Genomic DNA, 15,265 nt, shown 5'->3' on the forward strand with positions numbered 1-15,265 from the left:
TTCACACTGTGACTCACACAGCACTTATATTATTACCAGAGTGGCACGGCCTGGCCCTGAACACACCAAAGTTTTTTTTATATATATATATTTTTTTACACACTGCTGTGAATCACTGTTCTTTATATTATAGTACTGGTGGCACACAAAAAAACTTTTGCAGGCACCAATGTGCACCAATAAAAGGTATTAGGAGTTCTGGGCTGCACTGAGGGCAGTGACAGAGAAAAAAATGCCAGTGTGCACCAAGGGTTAATTGCACCTTTCGCCGACTATGTAGCTGTTATATACTTGCAAGTATAGAGATATACACATTCAAATGGGGTCATCAGTACTATTTCCTTGCATTGGTTATAAGGTTTCTCGTGGCCACTTATATGGAACCACTTGTAAAACAATACAAGTAGATCCTACTAACTGCTTTGGGGCTCATTTACATTTGGATATAAGTCAATTTTATGACACGCCTCACAGATGTAGCAGTACACGTCCACTTTACCGCCGCACTCATAGGTGTTGCTGTCTCAATCTCCCTGAAATGCTTTTTCAAAAGTAGGCAAGTATGCCCTGTATTAGGAGCTCTGGGCTTCACTGTGGGCAGTTAAGTTAGCACACCAGTGTGACTGTGCAATTCACCAATAAAAGGTTAATTATTGCCAATGAATGCTGCCTGTATATTAGGAGGAGCTTTGGGGGCTATGTGCACCAGTAAAAAAAAATATAATTGCCCTTTATATCAGGTAGAGCTCTGGGGGCTGTGTGCACCAGTAAAAAAATATAATGCTGACTTCCCTGTATTTTAGGAGGAGCTCTGGGGGCTGTGGACCTCATTCAGAGTCGGTCGTTGTGGCCACACGGTCGTACGCCACCGATGTTCGCTATACTGCGCATGCGTAAAGTTCGCAATGCGCGTGCGCAAGCTAGCCGCTACGATCCGAAATTTCTCTCTCCTTGAACACAGCCAGGTCGGTAGTTTGAGTGACAGAATGAGGCGTTTGTGGGTGGTAACAGGGGAAGGTGCTTGAAAACGGGGGAGTGGAGATCCGAACGCAGGCGTGCCTAATTATGCGAACGGCGTTTTATGGGAGTGCATACGGTTTATGGGAGTGCATAATTAACAAAGTAGCGTCATGGCACATGTGACATGGGAGGTTTTTACACTGACATGATCGTAGAGCTTAAGTGAGGGTATGGTCAACCTTAAGCTCTACGACCAGTTTCGATGGTTCCCGATGGTCTCGATTAATCCTTATATGCCCGGAGATGACGTGCAATGCGTACGAGAAGGCGGCGTATTTTTTTTAATTCCGACCGCTTCCTCCCCTTGGTCGGCCAGCTACCAATCCGAACTTAGGGACGCAACTTACGAGGGAATCATTTGAATATCCGTCCCCTTTTCCCGTACGACCGTGCGGCCGCTTCGACCGACTCTGAATGAGGTCCTGTGTGTGTACACTGGTAAAATAAAATAATATAATGTTGGCTGACCTGTATATTAGGAGGAGCTGTGGGGGCTGTGTTTGTAGTACACCAGTAAATAAAAGAAGCTAATGCTGCCCTGTATGGAGAAGCTCTGGGATGTGTGCATACACTGTACTCTCCGTCCGGCATCCGCTATGAAATGACATCTAAATCACAGCGGGAGAGACTTATATCATATCCAAAACATGCAAGATCTGACGCTGGAGAGATGACGTTTTGCCTCATTTTAGAATCCGAGCCTGGCGGGAAAACCTGAGCCATGGCTCGTATCCATTCATAATCGGTAAGTTCCAGTGGGTTTGGTTATCTCTACTTTTTAGCTCAATAAAGCAAAATTCCAAATAAACAACTTCCCCACTTCCTGTTGTTTAACTGCTGCTGAATAATAATAATTTACTTTATATAGTGCCTTTCTCTCAATAAGACTGATAGAACTTTACATTATAGCAGAGGGCATTCAATGTAATCATTAAATTGGGTACTACAACTTTACTTTTTAGAATTGGACTTTTAATGACAACATAACTAATGTACTTACTTATTAGTATAGGCAAGTATGCAGCCATGTGGTGTATATATGAAATACAATTGCTATATGGTATGTGGATGTGTGCTTTTGCTATGGTCACATTACCTAAACTCCATGTATTAGGGATGTGCTGGTCATTTTATTTATTTATTTTTATCGATCCTGCAAACATTTCTCAAAAGTATAGGGCCTGATTCATTACGGATCGCAATTGCAACAGAGGGACGGGATGTCAGCGTTTGGGGGTGGTGTCGGGGGAGTGATTGGAGAAACGCAGGCGTGCCTGTTCGTTTGAATGCCGTTTCCTGGGTGTGCATAAATTAGCCACTGTGACGGTATACAGATGTTCCCACATACATCTATTCTCCGTGCGCTACAAGTCGCACCACGCATAACGTGGGAGCTCATTGTGACTCGTTAGCGCAGAGCGTCTTTTTACCTTCAAATGCGTCTTATTTGCACAACGATGCATCTGCATGTTAAATTCTAAGCTATAGTGTCAGCGGCTGTAACACTATAACATAGTGTTTAGCATACAGTTACACCCGTAGTCACACACAGAGAACATAGGCATGCTCAGTGCCGGATTATAGGGAGGGCGATAGGGGCGGTTGTAACGGGGCCCCTACACATAGGGGGCCTCCACACAGTGGGCCTGATTCAGAGCCGGACGCTCTGACCAGAGCGCTCGCTCTGAATCAGGGCCCTCCTACCTGAAAATGGAGCGGCCTCTTGGATGCTCGCATAGCTGTGGGTGACCATGATGATGGTCGCGATGGTCAAGACCATCGCGACCATCGGGCTTGCGACGGAGACCCTGCGGTAGGGTCTCACTGCCGCAAGCCCTGGAGTGATTTTGGCTCTATCAGAGCCAAAATCAATCTCACTGACATCACTACTGATGTCAGTGGGGCCGGCTTCAGACGGTAGGTGTTCCCATGGGAATGCCTCCGTCTGGCAGCAACGCCCCCGGCACGCCCACCAAAGGGGGCGTGCTGTCAATCAACATCGACAGCACGCCCCCTTCGGTGCGAGACCCGGAGCGATGGCTACCCCGTCGCTAGCCGGGTCTCGCGCATGCGCACGACGGAGCTCCCTCCATTGTGCGCATGCGCAGTAGGGCACCATCGACCCGCTTGCAAGCGCCCTGCGCTCGTGAGCGGGTCTGAATCAGGCCCAGTGTCCCCGGGCCCCAATCCCAAAATGAAGTGTTTTTTTTTCATCTGAGCCGCCTTGCACGGCCCACAATTAAGCCCGGCCCCCGGTATTTGACTCCGCCTTCTTCTGCTGCTGCTGGCCAATATGCCTTTCCCTGCATCTGAAGCAGTAAGTAATGTATATATGTATTTGTGTACTGTGTCTATGTCTTTGTGTGTGTGTATATATACATATATATATATATATATATATATGCATATATGAGTGTGTCTATATGTGTGTATCATATATATATATATATATAGGGGCCCCCACACATTTGTTGCCCAGGGGCCCCCACAGGCCTTAATCCAGCCCTGGGCATGCTGTATATTATTTTAATCGCTAGAAGCTGCTTGTGCTATCTAGTCGCATCCTTGTGCAAATAAGACGCATTTGAAGGTAAAAGAAGCACTATATGACGATTGGTGCTACTGAGTCATGGCAGGACAAGAAGGGCTGGTTAATGTGCCAGGAGGCTATATGTATGTGGACCCATCTGTATGCAGCGTGAGTACTCACTGTGTGCGATGACAGTTGCAATTTGTGAGTAATGTCAGACCTGCTGTAATTCTGCGTGAGGATCCGATGTTACTCGATGGTACCAATGTATACGCAGGTTTTCGAGGTCTTACGGATGTTAGATAGCGGAAGTGGGTGTCTGTAAACATTGGTATATTTTCGGAGCAGATCTGCATGCGATCGCAAAAGCGATCCATAGTGAATCAGGCCCATAATCTGTAAAATATAAGAAATATGATATATTAAAGTTAAAATGTTCCTAAACTTGAATTCTATTACTGCTATATAGATATAGCTGCTAATATTTTTTCTTCTAATAAAAGAAAAACTGTATTTATATTTAATTTTACATCACATTTTAAAATGCAAATTTTGATAATGTCTCTTCTTTAACTCACAGTAGCCACTAAAGTTAGTTATAACGAGCCACTAGAATTGGAGAACAGAAACAGAAGACTCACCAAAATGTACTGCTTTAACCTAAATAAGAAGAAAATACATATACATATTGCAATCTGTGGGGGGGGGGGGTGTAGTATAGGGAAGGCATATACTATATCATCGGATTCAGCTTTAGAACATATAACAAAAAATATTATTTTTGTTTGTTAATTAAAAAGAGTTCTGGAAATAATGTGCTTGCATGAAATAATATTAAAACCTTATTAATAATTATCTACTTACTGTGCTGCACATGACCTGGGAATTGAACATTAATTAGACCTCTCAGGTTATGAACTCCTGGAGTGGTTTCTTTTGCGGTCTTTTATATATAGTGCATATATTGTTATTACTTTTTGCAGGCTTATGTTACCTGTACTTTGGGGATACATTTTGTGGGATATGTGATGATTTGCGGTGGAGCAACAAGCTCCGTTTGTTCCTTGCTCTTTGGAAAACTTTCCCAGTACACTGGACGGATTGTTCTTTTTATATTAGGTAAGAAATATGTCCTTGTGTGATATCCTCCCACATTCAGCACATCTCATATACTAAATTATTATGTTTCACAATGTTGAATTTATATTTCTGATTAACATTAAGGGCCGTATTCAATAGTTTCGAATGTGCGATTAAGTTTCATCTGCTGGACTTTTCACCTACATTGCATATTTTAGTGTAAACTTAACATGCACATACCCACGATTCGCCCTATTCAATTCAAAAAGACGTGAAAATGGAGACATGCGAAGTCAAAGCAGGCAAAAAGTGGTGTCAGAATCGGGGAAATGAGCCTGAACCCCCCCAAAGAAATGCAGAAACATTGGAGATCAAAGTAGTAGTGCCCGATTAGCCAGAATTAAACTGTTAGGTGTACTTAAGTTGGTACAATTGCCTCTAATTAGCATATTTGCACAAGTGGTGAAGAATAGCATAAAGCAGTATTTTTTTGAGAAAATAAGTAGTCCTGTCAAATTTGGGGTACCTGAAAATGGGTGCTAGCATATTTAAAAATCGCAAAAGTGAAGTTAAAAAAAACGTAAAAAACGCACCTTTAGCAAATACCTGCAATCAAAAAAACACCTCACCCATACTCGCAGACCCCCAAAAAGTCTTTTTCGTTACTTTTTATGTTAGTACCCCCACTTTTTACTTTTTGCCCCCAAATTCAAACTACTTTTTAGGGGTGACCCTTACTTTTTTTTTAGGGATTTTTTGATGCAGTTGTCCTTTGGTGGCCTGTTCCAAGGGTTCTGAGTGGTTTCCCCAACTTTGCACCCCTAAATAAAATGTAACACTTCTTTTCTCCTGCTATTTAGAGGCAAATCTTTTCGCCTAATACATTGCATTGCGTTTCCGCGTACGCGAAAAGCATATGGAATTGAATACGTACTTAAGTTTCCGCCTGGCGAAAGTTGCAATTGGCAATACTATTTCGCAGATCTCTGCTTTTCGTTTCGCGGATCTCGGCTTTTCGTTTCTAATTGAATACGGCCCCATGTAAGCGATTTAATATGGACTTCCAATCTGGAATCTTAACTTTATAAAACATTTTCTTTCTAAAAAGTAAATTCTACGGGAGAAAAAATAGTAATTGCAAATTAATGAATACAACTTACTGTGAACTTACTGTATCTGCATTAACCTAATCATATAACAATATCAAGACTAATTTAAATGTTTCACTTGTAATCCATGATCTGAAGAAGTACAGAAGTGCATCTGGATGTACATGATGTTGATTTAATAGGCTGAGATAAATATGGTCATACAAGGACCTGTCATACTTACATTTACCTGCATCTACAGTGCTTCAGTGCTTAGGGGTCTAGTTATTGGTAGCCATCATTATGTATCGCTGCATACCACAGTGATGTATGATGAGGCAATGCTGCTATTTGTTCCTCTGTAAGTCCCAGTGAAAACCCTCCTACTCAGTGCAGATGGTTTCCTTATCGCCAGCAGCCTAACACTGCAGGCAAAAAGGATGAAGTACCATGCGCATAATGCTCTTACCCCATGAAGGATCCAGCAAAGCCTTTCCAGCCTCACTGGATCCCGTGTTAAAGGTAAGGTAACATCTTCAGATTGTAGTGAGGACCAAAGCTTAATAAATTGAATCAGTTCCCTCAAAGTTACCATATAGGTCTATGCCAACTATGTTACCCAATGTCAAACAAGCAAGGAAAAATGTTTGATTAATAAATTTATTGATTGATAAATTGCCCTGGGCTCTTCTCTGGACAAAACAGCACTTTCTCTGGGTTATTGCAATGTCAGAAATAGACCCTTTAGTCAGATGTTACTGAATACTTAGTATCGTATATCAATTAAAAAAAAAATTATTTTAGTAATAAAAGCAAAAAAAAATATCAAATGTGCTTTTATAACTGTTTTTTGTATCTTTGTGACAGCCGCAGCAGCAAGTGCTTCCAGTGTATGTGTCTTATTGCTTTGGAACCCAAACCCTAAACAACTTGCACTATACTTTATAATTCCTGCTTTGTGGAATATGTCTGATGCTATACGCCAGACTCTTCTGAATAGTAAGACACCCACAATAATTTAAAAAGTAATTTTTTGTATATGTACATAGCACATGCTTAGAATTAACATTGTTAACAAAAGTACATATTCATCAGATGGATAAGACACATTTAACTAGTATCTAACATTATGAACAATGCTGGTGGAGTATTCAGTGATGCCCTCAGGCAAAATACCTTGTCACCACTTAACAACAGGGTGCTTACCAGAATAGCACAAATACAGTATATACAAGAAGATTATATAACTGCTAATACATTTACAGTAAATATAGACATATATATGGGCAGTAAGCAAAATATCTCAATTTACTGTATTACTATTAGCGGTTGTATCACTTGTTGGTGACATCACAGGGCCCAATGGCAATATGGAGCATCCTGCTCACTATTCTATTGGTGAAAGGCTCTATTTAAGGTAACATTTTTGTACATTATCGGTATCACTGGCAAAAGATGAAGTAAACTGAAAAATTTGATCATTTAAACCACTCTGGTTGTTTTTTGTTTTGTCCCCGATTCAGTTTGCTGAAAGGTTAAGACTTATCACTGCATGGCTATTTGTGCAGTTCTCCAATGCGTTCATATTACTCTGGGAAATGCACTACTTTTATGTACCTAGTTTGTACATGTGAATATTGTCTGCCTTGCCACTAAGGATGTTTCCAATTGGCAATTTCAGCTTTTAAGCAAGTTAGCACAGTGAATAGTGCCAAGCACATGAGAGTGTTAATTAACTGACTACTGTACTTTAATGATGTGACAACATGCATGACATAATGAGCGGGGTAGATTTATAGATGATTGTATTTAATTCAATAGGCAACCAGACCAATATTGAAAGAAGAAAGTTACAAGTACAGTGCCAAGTTTATTAGCAAATATACTTGAGGCTTCTACACTGTATAATCTGTAATTGTATTTAATTGGACTTGTGTAGCTAATTGTCCTTTTCTTGGAAAATGTGATTTTAGTATTTATGTAACGCTGCCCAACCGGTAAGCAGTCATAAGGTCATCAAGAACATTATCAACACTATTGTTGTTGGCACAATAATCCTGGCACCATAATGTTGACCCCATTAAAATGTTATTTCAAATATTTTAACGGTGACGGAAGTATACGCATAAACAAGCTGCATTAATAGCATGTTTGCGATCATACTGCCGACAGTGTTAAAATGTTTTATTAAGCATTTTATAGGGTTCGACATCGTGGTGCCAGGATTATTGCTGACATTGGGCCTTATTCAGCACGGATCGCAACTGCGTTCATGGCTGCGTAATCGCACACAATGAATCTGTGAAAATATACTAATGTCTGCCACTGCTCAGCCAGCATAGAGACGCCCATTACTGCCTCCTCACATCCATAATACCTTGCAGTACTGCATATACATCAGTAACATCGGAGAACATCAGCCCATCACGCACAATTGCAACAGGTCTGGCCCGTCACAGAAATTGCAAGTCTCATCGCACGCAGTGAGTAGTCAGGCTGCGTAGGCAATTGCAGTAGCTAATTTATGCACGCCCATGCAACGACTTTTAAAAGGACAGGCACGCCTGCGTTTCTCCAACCACTCCCTCGTCACCACCCCCAAATGTTCACGTCCCGCCCCTCTGTTGCAATTGCAATCCGTATTAAATCAGGCACTATATTTTTGAGAAATGTCTGCAGGACCGGTAAAAATAAATAAATGAAAAAAAATTATAGACCAGCACATCCCTAATACATGGAGTTTAGGTATTGTGACCATAGCAAAAGCACACACCTGTCACTCATTCTGTGATGGATTCCACAGTGCGTACGTAATCGCAGTTCGATCGCGCAGTGCTGTGCATACTCAAGCGCAATACGAAAAAATCGCCCAATCTGTGTACGCGTTTGCACATCTGATCTGTTCTGAATCAGGCCCATTGTTCTTTTTCGACATAAGGTACCACCATTCATATACTGTACTCTATTTTATACTAGTGTCATCCTGAAGTATACACTGCTGTTTTCACCTGGTGTAAAACAGGTGCATATGCCACCTTTGCAGAGTTACATCATCAGAAGTGTCCAGCTCTGCAAGCTGCAGAAATTGAGCATTTATCTTTGGAGTGCATTCAGTATCTGCATTTTATGGTGCAAAATGCATCCAACTCATCAGCCACAATAACCACTTCTTTGAAAGTGTCCATTTCCTTTAATGAAAACAAATATTGTGCAGCAGAATGTGCAAGGCCTGAGAAACCCATTTTCTGCACCCCTGTATCCAGTAACATCGCTGGAGGTTCTAATCTAGACCGTCCACCATCACATCCAGCATCGACACATGCACATGCCTACGGCAGTAACAGTGTCTCCGTCTGAGACGCCCATGGCACTCCTATAACACACACAGGTGCTAAATTATACCCTTAGGGAACGCCCATCTCTTTGCCCAGCTGTATCTTATACCAGCAACTCCATACACAACAGTCTGACTGTGCTTGCAGCCAGGGTAACGCATACGCTGTAGGGGTTTCCAGAAAATGTGTGCATGAGCAGTACCAAATAATCGCTAAACTACGCAAACATTGGCATTGGGTTAATTTAGCTTCCATCCCTGAATCAGGCCCAGTATTTGTAAGTACATGCAAGTTGGTGGAAAGCTGTCACACCATATAAACTTCAGAAAACAGACAGCAAAAAAGTTTCATTATACGCTTGAAAATATTGTCACTATTTGTGTAAGAAATAATGCAGTTTGTTTGGTATTAGTAGTATATAATGCAACTATATCAGATAATTCATTTGTTTCTTTTTGTAGCATTGTATGGAGTTTTATTTGATGATCGTAAAGAAGCCGCCTTTTCCAGTTACCATCTCTGGCAGTCTCTTGGATTTGTCATAGCATTTGCATACAGCAATCTCTTGTGTATCTATGTAAAAATCTACATTGTTCTTTCCATCATGTTGCTTGGGACTATTCTTTATTTGGTAGTTGAATTTATAGAATACAGAAAATCCCCTACAAATGTTAAAACCACAAATACAGTAACTAAGACAGAAAGAATAAATCCAGAAGATGCACAAGAAGACGAAAACGCTAAATATCCCACCCAGGACATGCATGAATCAGTGGTGATGCATTAATGTGGTTTGCATATTAATATGACTATGGTAATCTGTAATGCTTCTCATTGTAATTATCTCATGAAGTGCACTATTGTACAGCACATTAAGATAAATAAATGAAAACTTTGCCTATGTGCTGTCTATGATACCCATCTGCCATTTTGCTTTAAAAACTGTACTCTTGTTTTTCAGAACAGTGCTATCATTTTTAAAATATTGCTCTTAATTATTTTTCTGCTTTGTTTTATGTTGTCAACGTTTTTATTTAATTTTACAGTAGCTGGTGTTTATTTTACGGGTTTTAGGAGAACAAAGGGGATCACATACTGTGTGACAGAGGTACAATGTAACACTGTGGCAACATTTTTATTATTAACATTGTGCACAATATTGCTTACTTGATGTGCAACTCTGAATTAGGTCTTTAGCACTACTGTTTTGTTGTTAGTGTACCCATTTTGATCAGCTACTCCAAAGTAGAGATGTGCGTGGACCCCCGTGTTTTGGTTTTGGCAAAACCATCCTCGGATGTGAGAGTTTTGGTTTTGGTAAAACCACCCTCAAGTGTTTTGATTTGGATTTGGTTTTGGATTGGTTTAAATTTGATAAAAACTGCTGAAATCATGTAATATTGACCTCTTTAGATGCAATCCAAAACCAAGATTAATTTTTTAATTCCGAATTCAGAATTTACAGCGGAACCGAGCCGGGACTCTGTTATACTCAGAAACCCAACAGTGATCAGAGCCAGGACTTGATTCGACTTGGAACCCCTAAGTTCAGGCGTGTTCTTTTTTCAGAAAAACTGAACCACACCTCAATGCTGCGTACTACCAGTTGCACATCTATCCTTCTTAAAATTAACTTTTGCAGGCTCTGATTCATTTTATATTTATATATATTTTCATACTATTTCTATGACTCATATAAACATATTAATCAACTCAGGAGCTTTACAGTTTGCAATTATAAATACAGTAGCTGAAGTACCCAGTGTTGTTCGGGTTTAAATCTTCAAGTCATTAAGTTCAGCATCCCAGACCAATTGTCACCCCTCTTTGAAGTTTTCATCCAAATCAATCCAATAGAAGGCCCAGAACAGTCTCCCTGGGTCAAAGTTCTGCCCAGCATACACCAACGGGGGGTCCGATCGGAACCTCAACCCCCTAGTAAGTCTTCTGGGATCCAATGTTACCACTCTGTGAATTTTTCATCCAAACCCATCCAGTGGAAGGCTCAGCACGGGTTCCCCGGGTCAAAATTCTGCCCAGCATACACCAACGGGAGGTTCAACTGGGCCCCTAACCCCCCTAAAACATGGCCAGGATCTAACTGGACCACCTCACATTGGTTTCATCCCAATTGGTGCAGAGGTGTCCAAATGCATAACCGGACAGACAAACAAACAGACCAATGAATTTTATATATAAGACTGGTTTATTTTCATCTGTGTTGCTGGTAATATTATTTAATTGGTGCTAATACCACTTCTGCCCTGGCTGATACAGAGTTGAAAAGCCTTTTGCGTGTTTTCACTCTGTGCATATGCAGTAACAAAACATACACAACTATGGCAGAGTTGTATGCAAACTAAACACATATTCACTTTCGATGGGGGGGAGGGTGGTAAATGGGCTGAAACTGAACCTTCTCATGTAGTTCAGTGAGATAATTGTGGACTATGCAGAGTTGTGCATACATGTAATTACACCTGTTTTCAGACAGATCTTTTACATCTACAGTAGTATAGTGCTTGCACTAGTGCACATTGATAATGGTGACTGCTATGAACAAGTGTATGGATATAGATAATTATTCTAATAGTTAATTATCTGCTGAATCTGACTGCAGAGTATCCTACCTTCTGTGCCTGGCTTATTAATTATTCTAATAGGTAATTATTTGCTGAAGCCATATGCTATTGTTCTAATGCCTTCTTTGTAATAGTAGTTATTTTGTTGTAAGGATTATCTCCAGTCTATTGACTGAAGTGAAGGCATGATTTATATCTACTGCTAGATGTGCTGACTTTTTACTTAAGCCATTTATTACTAGCTTTCCCTTGGATGGCCAATGGGGTTTTTTCACTAATTAGTGGCCACACTTGCCTACATCTCTGTATAAGTATCATTATATCAGCTGGAAGCCTTGGCTGGAGAGTGCAGTTTTTAAAGTGCAGGCTTTTTTAAGTGCAAAACTGTAGCGTTAGACCTGCATTAAACCAAAGATAAACAGAAGGAGGATAAGTTCCAACAATCTACAAACCACTGCTGTCTACATATTCAGGACTGTTACACCTGGACTCCCTGCGCAGTCACGTCAAGAAATCAACAGTTCTACTGCTACTAACAATGCTGGCCTTCTGAGATTTATATACATCTCAATGCATACTTGTGCCCATGTCAGTTTTCCTCTTTCCATTTGGAAATACTTTCTTTCATCTTAGCTCTCTTGCCTAGCCTCACTTTCTTTATCTGCTTACCATCTACATTATTATTCAAATTCTGCACACATTTGATCCCCACTTTTAAACCACTCAATAACAAACTTGTTAATCTGCATACATATTTACCAACATTGTAACATTGTTCTCCTTGACCTCCTTGCTGCCAAATCCAAGGGCCACTACTTTCTCCTCATTCTCCTTGACCTCTCTTCTGCATTTGACACTGTAGATCACCCTATCCTCCTTCCTCACCCAGGATGCCACTAAAACCCTCATCCACTCACTGATCATCTCCAGATTGGACTACTGTAACCTTCTCCTAGCTGGCTCCCAGTCTCCCACCTCTCTCCACTACAATCGGTCCTCAATGCTGCTGCTCGGCTCATCTTCCTCTCCAGATCTGCTTCCCCTCTCCTTCAAGCCCTACACTGGCTCCCCTTCTCCGTCAGATGCCAATTCAAGGTTCTTACACTCACCTACAAAGCCCTCACTAAATCCTCCCCCACATATATTTATGACCTTATCTCCCTTCACACTCCCGCCCATCCACTTCGCTCAACAAATGCATGCTGCCTCTCTTGCCAACTGATTACTTCCTCCCACTCCCGCCTCCAAGATTTTGCCCGTGCTGCTCCCTACCTTTGGAACTCTCTCCCTCTCCCTATCAGACTCTCCCCCTCACTGCATATCTTCAAAAGGGCTCTCAAGACCCACTACTTCATCAAGGCCTTCCAGCTCTCATCCTAACCCACATAATACTCTCTCCTCCCTATCTTCCCCTTCTGTGTCATGCCTGTCTGTCTGCCTCTCCCCTTTAGAATGTAAGCTCTCACGAGCAGGGACCTCTTCCCTCATGTGCTTCTCCTTACACTTTCTTCTACTCCTTACTCCTCATAAGGGCACCTTACACGTCTCTGCCAACTCCCTGCTGCTTATTGTGAGTGTTTTAATCACTATTGCAGCAATGTATATAATGTCCTTCACTGTACTGTAAGTTATTTGTTTGTTTTTTGTTTTTTTTGTTCACTTATTAGTTTTATGTATTATGTAAGGCACTGCGGAACATTTGTGGCACCATATAAATAAAGGATAATAATAATAATAATAATAATAATAATAATAGAGGCAGTACAGCTGCAGAAATGAGTACAACTCTACATATGGGAGAGTATACACATTTAGTTCTATGCATGTAATAAGTGAGCAATTACGGCCTGCCCCATTGTATTTTGCACTGAATTACAGCTTTGTATCAATACACATTAATGTAATGGTCATTATGCATAGCCAACACACTTATCTAACCCCTCAATAGAGGATGGTATAAAAGTAACATTGTTGGGGATGTTACAGATTCTAGGATCCTTTAAAACTGTTATGTATTTGAAGAGGAAATTCAAAGCAGAGTACCATATGGCTAGAATATAATTTTATGGGCATTGTGAAGATGTAATTGGGTTTTGTCACATGTTTGATGAGCACTGTGATGTTAGAGCATTATTAACCCTCTATGGCAGGGGTGGGGAACCTATTTTCTGCCAAGGGCCATTTGGATATTTATAAAATCATTTGCTGGCCATACAAAATTATCAACTTAACATATATATAACACTTTGAGATAAGGCAGCACTCCTGAAAAAAGTTTTTTAAAGATGCGGTGCCTGGTTCATACAAAATAAATATATGCCCTCACTTTTTTGGGGAAAAAAAGGCAACAAAGATCCAGCACTCACGTTTAGTAGATTTATTGTGCCCGACGAGCATTTCAACCAAATCCTAATTAGCCCCTGAGGAAAACCAATTAGGATTTGGTTGAAACAGTTGGCGGGCGGGCTGCTCCTGCTGCTGCCGACTATTGGATGCGGTATTTTTCATATGTGACCTTCACAATAAATTTACTAAACGTGAATGCTGGATCTTTGTTACTTTTTTCCCAAAGAAATTGAGTGCATATATATATATATATATATATATATATATTATACATATCACCCACACTGTGCATTCTCTTCCCTCATCTCTCCCACACTGTGCACCCTCTCCCCACAGCACCCTCTTCCCACATGTCACCCACACTGTGCACCATCTTCCCACATGTCATCCACACTTTGCACCCTCTTCCCACATGTCACTCACACTGTGCACCCTCTTCCCACATGTCACCCACACTGTGCACCCTCTACCCTCATCTCTCCCACACTGTGCACCCTCTCCCCACATGTCACTTACACTTTGCACCCTCTTCCCTCATCTCACCCACACTGTGCACCCTCTTCCCACATGTCACCCACACTGTGCACCTTCTTACCTCATATCACCCACACTTTGCAACCTCTGTTACGATCTGGTGCAAATGTTCCACTGTGGAAGACGGTGAGCTGGGGGGTTCAGATGACTAGGGAAGTGACTGTAACTAGGTCTCCTAGTTGCGGCCAAACGCAGGTTTGGCTAGATCTGCCTAGAGGTGCGGAGTCTAGCTCACTTGGTGGTTTTCTCCAGTGACCCCTCCAATTGGGATATGGTTTTCGTCACACCAAGTGTACTTGGGAATGGCAGAAGAATGGAAACTATATTAAATTAAGTAAATGCTAGAACACTGGAGGTGAACTGAATACTGGAACACTGTTAGAGATCCTAATCGCAGGCATGCTAGTGAATACTGTAGAATGTACTGGGAATTGCTAGAAATCCAGGTGCTGATTTGCACAGAGATATGTGGACACAGGCATATACTGGGAATTGTTACACATACAGGTGCTGATTTGCACAGACAAACACAGAGAGATATGGGCACAGGCATATACTGGGGATTGCTAGATATCCAGCTGAGATCTAACTAGGAATAGCAGGTAATCTGACACCTCAGTAACACCGAGAATCTGCAGTAGAACTAGCAGCACATTACAAGACACACAGACATAGAAACATAAAAGACAGGAGTACTGGGAGATAACTAACTCTCAGACTGAGAATAGCATGGAAGCTAATGCAGGCAAC

At 41.2% G+C, this 15,265-nt stretch overlaps 1 protein-coding gene across 1 annotated transcript in view; it reads left to right on the top strand.

Moving 5' to 3' along the window:
- LOC148503967 (N-acetylglucosamine transporter UNC93A-like) overlaps window positions 1–9,840 on the top strand; it is a 125,040-nt gene extending 115,200 nt beyond the window's left edge. Inside the window, exons 6-8 of the mRNA XM_088448994.1 lie at window positions 4,534–4,669; window positions 6,586–6,717; window positions 9,515–9,840. Coding sequence (XP_088305120.1) covers window positions 4,534–4,669; window positions 6,586–6,717; window positions 9,515–9,840 — 594 coding nt within the window. The remainder of the gene's footprint in view (window positions 1–4,533; window positions 4,670–6,585; window positions 6,718–9,514) is intronic.
- The last annotated feature ends 5,425 nt before the right edge of the window (window positions 9,841–15,265 follow it).

The sequence above is a fragment of the Taudactylus pleione genome, unplaced genomic scaffold (assembly GCF_031769625.1).
Source record: "Taudactylus pleione unplaced genomic scaffold, aTauple2 ptg000473l, whole genome shotgun sequence".
Taxonomy (NCBI): domain Eukaryota; kingdom Metazoa; phylum Chordata; class Amphibia; order Anura; family Myobatrachidae; genus Taudactylus; species Taudactylus pleione.